The sequence below is a fragment of the Sander lucioperca genome, chromosome 7, assembly GCF_008315115.2.
Source record: "Sander lucioperca isolate FBNREF2018 chromosome 7, SLUC_FBN_1.2, whole genome shotgun sequence".
NCBI lineage: Eukaryota > Metazoa > Chordata > Actinopteri > Perciformes > Percidae > Sander > Sander lucioperca.
This window is the reverse complement of record NC_050179.1, coordinates 33,038,654-33,046,762: the sequence shown is the minus strand read 5'-3', so window position 1 is coordinate 33,046,762 and position 8,109 is coordinate 33,038,654. Positions and strand designations below refer to the sequence as shown.

General features: G+C 40.6%; 1 protein-coding gene across 2 annotated transcripts; it reads left to right on the top strand.

Moving 5' to 3' along the window:
- Window positions 1-570: 570 nt before the first annotated feature.
- Window positions 571-6,112, top strand: LOC116036267 (E3 ubiquitin-protein ligase TRIM21-like). Of its 2 annotated transcripts, XM_036003529.1 has the most exons (3): window positions 571-745; window positions 851-854; window positions 4,239-6,112. In XM_036003529.1, exon 3 carries the CDS (start codon window positions 4,248-4,250, stop codon window positions 5,886-5,888), a length of 1,641 nt encoding a protein of 546 aa, XP_035859422.1. In that variant the 5' UTR covers window positions 571-745; window positions 851-854; window positions 4,239-4,247; the 3' UTR covers window positions 5,889-6,112. The 2 variants fall into 2 exon arrangements, with proteins under 2 accessions (XP_035859422.1, XP_035859421.1); XM_036003528.1 differs by lacking the exon at window positions 851-854.
- The last annotated feature ends 1,997 nt before the right edge of the window (window positions 6,113-8,109 follow it).

Sequence of the window (8,109 nt, the reverse complement as noted above, 5' to 3'; positions counted from 1 at the left end):
TTTCGATACTTTATTAGATTAGAAAAGACTTTATTGATCCCAAATCAGTTATGTACATTGTGTTGTTAATACTGTACTTTCACCACGTATCTCCAGATGTGTTGATGTTGAATGTTTGTGATAAACTGAAGGATGAAGTCTTCCTTTGCGTTGAGAAAATTCTCCTCCTTCTTAAACTAAATAAAGTCTTCAATAAGCTACTTGGATCAGATGGAAAATGCCTGGTCACAAAGTTGAAAACAGGGCTGTTTTTCTGACACCATGAAAAGTTTTGAGAGATACATGGTTCCCACAGGACAGCGACGCTACGAACATATGATGATCTCATAGAATATGATGCATTAAACTGACAGATAAACCCCAGAAACAGATATAATAGAAAAACACTGACAGGGAATGTTTTACAATTTACTTTCATTGTTAGTACATTTTGCTGACAATACTTCAGTAAGGTTTTCAGCAAATATGACAGAAAGTTAGTTTTATAAGTCTTACCTACTGCACCTTTAACTTCAGTAAAGGATCTGAATACTTCCTCCACCTCTCCATCTTGGTGACGGGCCACTGAGAGGTGGAGCAACACTGAAGGAGGAGAGCTGCAACGTCACATTTCCTGAACTGAAAGTGAAAAATTGTCTGAGCGACAGCAGAGCAGTTGAGACAAGTCTCTCTGTTTCTCTTTAAAGAAACATTCAACTGATCAGCAGCTTTTTCTCAACAACAGCCGAATCTCTGCCAAACACTGGTGAGTACACTGCCCTACAGAGACAAAATACACTCACTAAATATGTGGTCAAAGTTTAGTTCAAACCAGAATCTGACTGTTTTACATCTGTTTGACCATTTGAAGAATAGTATACAATAGAACTGTGTCATTTTAGATAATATGTACATTCAGCCAGAAATACAATACAGAGGTAAAAACCAAACCACAGTGACTTGAACTCTGGCTAGTTAAGGTTAGACAGAATAAAGGGACAGCTAGCATTAGCTTAAGATAATTTACGGGCCCGTTTCCTGTATGAACTTAAAACCTCAGCTCTACTCGGACAGGAAGGTCAAATGTTATATATATATATATTATATATATATAATATTATATATAATTTCCTGCAGTTCAGAGCAGTTGTTTCCATCTTTTCATTTCTGCACATTTATTGTGTCTGATTCTCTGCTCTCTGTTTAATCCTCCTCTCTCTCTCTCTCTCTCTCTCTCTCTCTCTCTCTGAACCTGCTCTTTGTCTACGCTGACCCTCTCTCTGACACTAAAAGTCTTTGGACAGAGAAGGAGATGTTTGCTTTGCTCTGCTCCTTCAGAATATTTAATCTGGAACAACACCCTACACTCCAGACCAGTCAAACTGGTTTCTCCACACGTTTTCACATGTTGGTACAGGTCATTGCTGTTACAGGGACAAGCAATTAATGCCAGTCCAAATAACCTCTGGGGAAATGTGGTTATCCTGTATTAAAATACAATGCAGACCTTCAACACCTTATTTGTCAGGTTAAAGACATTACATAAATGTCTGACATCTAGCACTCATATTGTTCTCTCTTCCAAACTTCTTAGTTACTTTCCCTCTCGCTCATGTTTTGTTTCTTTGTTATGTCTTATTACTAGGGCTGTCAAATGATACATTTTTTTAATCGCGATTAATCGCTGAATTTCTATAGTTAATCGCATTTAATCGCATATTTTACCACATGATTAAAATTCTATTATTTTGCATTTCAGAACAATTTTTAAGTCCATATTAACAATCAAAAGCAATTCTTACCAGTGTATCTTAATTGGGAATCAAATGAATGCAAAGAAAGTTACTTTATGAACTTGATTTTAAGATTTGTAATTATTTATTTACTGTAAACAAAAGAAAAATGTGTGAATCTGTCATTATTGCACAATTCCTCCAAGTACCTAACTAAAAAACTAAAAATCCCTATCCTTACTAGAGTCAATATAGTGTTTAGTAACTCCTAAATAATTTTGATTACTTAATGACGTCCAGTGATCACCGGTTAATGAGACAGCGTTTGCAGCACCTTGCAGCAGTTCCAGTTGGGCTGCTTTCTCCGTGTCGTACAGGCTGTGTATCCGTGAAAACTACTGTCCCCCTCGACGGCAATGAGACAGGTCAGAACATGCCAACCGTAGTACGTCTTTAAGACCCGAGTCCTCTACGATGCTGACAGGTCTGCAGTTAGTTGCCACCCGTTTCGCAAGAGCTGTAGTAATTTTTGGGGATTTGGTTTCATCCACAGGTCGGCAAGTAGTAGCACTCTCCAAAATACTGCTTTGCCTGAGTGGGTAGCATGCTAGCGGGTAGCATTACGTTAACTGTACTACTATGCTTAGCTCGTAGGTGGTAGCTCAAGCTTGACGTGCTTTGGTGATATTTTAATTTGGCTTTACACAATGAGCATATGGCTTTCGACTTGTTTACGAGCCGTCCGGGAGTTTTGGAAAATAAAAAGCGCCATTCAGGATTTCATTGCTGCTGTCTTTCTCCATCATGCCTGCAGCCTGCAGCAGCAGGATGTGTTACGAGGAAGTGGCAGCTTGATGATAAGTAACGGTGCTGCAAAGGGTCAAAATAGTAGCCTGTTAGGCATGACGTAAAGCCGAGTGAAGTGTAAAATAAATTAATAAATGCCGGCATGCGTTTAATGCGATTAAAAAAAATGAATCGCATCGTGTCGGCCTTTATTTGCATTGCGATTAACGTGTTAACACTGACAGCCCTACTTATCTCTTCGCTTTCCATAAATGTGTGTGAGTGAGAATTTTTATACTCTAGTGATCCATTTTGTAAGTCTGATCTGAACCATTTCCTCTCATAACTTAAAGGAACACGCCAACTTATTGGGTCTTTAGCTTATTCACCGTATCCCCCAGAGTTGGACAAGTCCATACATACCCTTCTCATCTCCGTGTGTGTCGTAACTGTCTGACTCACCCACCGCTAGCTTAGTTTAGCACAGATCCTGGAGGTATGCATACTGGGAACTATATTCTCAGAAGGTGAAGCAATGCTACTTGGGCGGAGTGATTAGCGCAACACCTGAAAAGCACCGTTGTTACTGTCTGCTCCTCACCACGGGGCTTCTCTGGTGCTGCGAGCAAATCACTCCGCCCAAGTAGCAGAAGTAGCAGTGCTTCGCCTTTCTGAGAATATAGTTCCCAGTATGTATACGGTTAGAAGATGGCTGTCTCTCATGTGACCTTGTTATTTGTACACGCTGTGACTGTACAAATCACAACATGTAAATAGGAAAATGTTGGCGTTATTTAGTCACTTATTGAGAGCAGCAGGCTAGATGGAGCCGGTTACCTTCAGGATCTGGGCTAAGCTAGGTTAGCGGTGGGTGCGTCAGACAGAGTTACAACACGCACGGAGATGAGAAGGGTATGTATGGACTTGTCTAACTCTGGGGATACGGTGAATAAGCTAAAGTCCCAATAAGTCGGTGTGTTCCTTTAAGAACAGGTAAAAAAAAAAAAAGGTGATTTTATTCAGTAAGGATTCAGTTGATTTGTTATGTTTGTTACTGCAATACTCATTTCAGCCACAAGAGGCTGTGTTTACAGTGCATGGAGAAATTAAAACTCACCTGGATGGAAACATGAATGCTTTTAGTCCTATTTAGAACATGCGCTTCTTGTGGCAGAAATGAATATTGCAACAAACACAAAAATGAACTTGAGAAAAATAAATTCACCTGCAAACATTTCTAGTCATCTATTTGACAGAAGGCATTTTTTGAGGGACTTAATTTTCATGGTATAACTTTTGTGACTTGTTATCAAGTCACAAAATACGCTGTCATACGCACAGGGGAGAACATTTAAAAGCAGACTTTGAAAATTCATCATCATTCATCACTTGCCTCTAAGAGCTTCCGTATTAGTGTTTGCTAATGTATTAATTATATTTAGGCTCAAGAATATAATATTTTTCAAGAAAATTTTTTGAGAAATTGTGTTTTTTCTGCAAGCAATCAAAGTAAATTTTTTGTAATGAAGATCTCCATGTTATCACTTATTTTCTGAGGTTGGTGATTTCATAGAAATACGACCACTGAACTGCACATGTGAGCTCTTTTTCACTCGCAGCAAATTCATATAACATAATTCAGGATGACTCTCCTTATATTCCACTACTCAGTTGTTTGATTTGAAACAAATAATCAAAATATGTAATTACATTTCTTTTTTTTACACTTTTTGTCCTCAGAGTGTTACAATGTCTGCTGCCAGCTGTCTGCTGACTGAAGATCGGTTTCTGTGCTCCATCTGTCTGGATGTGTTCACTGATCCAGTCAGCACACCCTGTGGACACAACTTCTGTAAAACCTGCATCACTCAACACTGGGATATTAATGTCCCGTTTCAGTGTCCCAACTGTAATAAGGTTTTCTACACAAGACCTGAGATGCAGGTCAATACTTTCATCTCTGAGATGGCTGCTCAGTTCAGACAGTCAGCTCAACAGAAAGCCAGCAGCAGCTCAGAGCAACACGTGTCCAAACCAGGAGAAGTTCCCTGTGACGTCTGCACTGGAACCAAACTGAAGGCCCTGAAGTCCTGCCTGGTGTGTCTGGTCTCCTACTGTGAGACTCACCTGGAGCCTCATCAGACAGTTTCACGTCTGAAAAAACATCAGCTGATCGACCCTGTGGAGAACCTGGAAGGCAGGATGTGTACGAAGCACGATAAACTGCTGGAGCTGTTCTGTAAGACCGACCAGATGTGTGTCTGCATGCTCTGCACCTACTCAGACCACAAGACACATGATGTTGTTCCTCTGAAAGAAGAATATGAAGAAAAGAAGGCCGAGCTGGGGAATACAGAGGCTGAAATTCAGCAGATGATCCAGAAGAGACGACTGAAGATTAAGGAGATCAAACACTCAGTGGAGCTCAGTGAGGAAGATGCAGACAGAGAGATAGCAGGTGGTGTTCAGGTCTTCATCGCTCTGAAGGAGTCTGTTGAGAGAAGCCAGGCTGAGCTCATCGACACGATCAAAGAGAAGCAGAGAAAGATGGAGAAACAGGCTGAAGGCTTCATCAAAGAGCTGGAACAGGAAATCTCTGAGCTGAAGAAGAGAAGCACTGAGGTGGAGCAGCTCTCACAGTCTGAAGACCACCTCTACCTCCTCCAGAGCTTCACGTCCCTGAACGCTGCTCCACCCACCAAGGACTGGACACAAGTCAGCGTCCGTCCACCTTCATATGAGGGGACTGTGGTGAGAGCTGTCAATCAGCTGGAGGAGACGCTCAGTAAACAGATGAAGAAAGTGTTTGATGTCGAGCTGAAGAGGGTCCAGCAGTCTGCAGTGGATGTGACACTCAATCCTGATACAGCACATCCAAAACTCATCCTGTCTGATGATGGAAAACAAGTTAAACATGGTGATGTAAAGAAGAATCTCCCAAACAATCAAGAGAGATTTGATACTTGTCCTTGTGTCATAGCAAAGCAGAGTTTCTCTTCAGGAAGATTTTACTACGAGGTTGAAGTTAAAGGGAAGACCAAGTGGGATTTAGGAGTGGTCAGAGAGTCGATCAGTAGGAAGGGAAAAGTCACACTGACGCCTCAGAATGGTTACTGGACGATATGTTTGATGAATGAAAATGAGTTTGAAGCTTGTGCTGACACTCTAATTGATCTCTCTCTGAAGTCTCGTCCTGAGAAGGTGGGGGTGTTTGTGGATTATGAGGAGGGTCTGGTCTCCTTTTATGACGTTGGTGCTGTAGCTCTTATCTACTCCTTTACTGGCTGCTCCTTCACTGAGAAACTCTACCCATACTTCAGTCCCTGTACCAACAATGGTGGTAAAAACTCTGTCCCTCTGATCATTTCTCCTGTCAATCACACCAAGTAGAACAACCATCTGATTTTTTACAGAAAAATACACTTTCATGTAAAAAAAAACAAAAAAACACATTGGTGATATACATGGTTGATTTTTCAGATTCTGATCAATGCGTTTTTTTCCTTTTTTCTGTAAATGTTTTTTTGATGCGTCAAGTTGCTACTTACTATTACAATACACAGATTTTACGACACCAATTGACTTTAAGGGTTTTAAGGTTTTACATTTCAGATCAAGATGATTTTCAGTCATCTTTTCAGGGTTAAATAATTATTAATTCATATTGGTACAAAATTGTTGGAACATCAACAAAATTTGATCATAAAACTTTCAGCTGCAGTGGTTTCAAACATCAGTTCATAATATGATCCATTGTTTTAGATTCAACTACCAAAAGTATGAAGTAGTTTAAATTCTACGCTCCAACGTGACCAACCATATAAAGTACAGCTTACATACTATTACATCAATAACAATTACACTTGCAAATTAATACATCAATAACAATAGTACAACTAAAAAAGTTCTACATGAAATTTCGACAGTGTGCCGACTACTTCGTGAACATCTCAATAACTAGTTTCGAGTTGCCAGACCTTCCTCCACAGCGCTGCGGAGGAGGGTCTGGCTAGTCCACACAGCATTCTGGGATAGGAGTAAAACATGCTCTGGTTTATTGGCATTTATTTAAACCAATCACAATCGTCATGGGCAGCACTAAGCTCCGCAAGGTGTCACTGCAAAATAGCCTCGGGAAGGAACTTGTTTTGGTGGAATGTATACGTTCAAAAGTTGTTTTAGTCGTGCAACAGAAAACTCAGATTGGACAGATAGTCTAGCTAGCTGTCTGGATTTACCCTGCAGAGATCTGAGGAGCAGTTAACCATAGTCCTCATAGATCCACCGGAGTTTAAAATTCCAATACAAAGAAAGCGTAAGGTAACGGACATCGGTGAAAAGACATGCATTCGGTGGAATATCCTGCGGCACCTGAAGTGGAACGTCAAGGATATAGACTACTCAATAACAAACACTGGCTTAAGTGTGAGAGAGAGATGGTTGAGTAAAGGCCATCGTCACCACAGGTATATAGTTAATATCATTAGAAACACCTGTGCTGAGCTACCTTAAATCTGTTGTTTGACGTGTCCTGCAAAGAGGTTTTGAGCTCTGTTAAGTCGATTTACCAACAATTTCCCATTAAATCTATGGGAAATTTAGGGTGTTTTTTTGCAACTTTCGTAAAACCCGCTAGGTGAATCTCTAAGAAAAGACTTAGCACACCATTTCCCATCATTTCGCACGTTTGATTTAATTTCTGTGCATGTGTGACTAGTAGCGGGACAAAAACGAGGCAGAAGATGAAGACTATTATTCAGTGTGCCGTTGTGCTGCTATAGCAGTGTTCATCAGCACAATTTGTCATACTTAATAATGTGAAGCAGCTATAAAAAGCTTAAAGCCAAGTGATGAGCAGAGCAGGAAATGATGTGAAGACAAAGACAGTTAACAGATAATATAATCACTTTACCTTAGAGTGGACAAGACTGTCAAGACAGAAATATGAAAAGGACAAGGGACACAATGAGTTAAGATGCTGTATAATGGAGGCTGTCTTGTCCCGACTCATCTCTGAACCAGAGAACCAAAACTGTTCTGGTCTGTCAAACGTCTGAGTGACTCCTGAACTTTTCTTCAGGGAAAAAAACTGTCTGGTTTCTCAGCTCAGATGCTCCGGCCTCATCCTGCCTCCAAAGTGCGGATAAATCACTCGTTCAAACTTTTGATGCCCAATCCATCTTCCTGCGGCCAGTGGACGCTGGAGTCAATAGGTGCTTATATTGCCGAATCACAGAAGGTCTTATTAAGCACAGGCAGTGATGGAAACAGCTGCAGAGACATCAATACATGGATAAGACAGCAGAGAGAGAGAAAGCTGGACAGAGTTACAGGCTTCTCTTTAATACAAGATGTTCTGTGTCAAGCACAGTCCTTATGGTGGCACGAAAGAAGGACTCCCAGAAACTCCTGAATAACCACTAGATCCATTTTGTTGTTGTAGTTGTTGGCCAACTGTCATTAAAGAAGCAGAAAAGATCTCACAGTTTTCTGTTTTGTCTCAATGTTAACAGAACTTTTAGGATAGGATCTGAACATGCCAATGTGTGGAATTAGAGAGGCAGCATGGGTCAAGACTATTAAGAAGGCAAATACGGATGCCTGTTTGTGC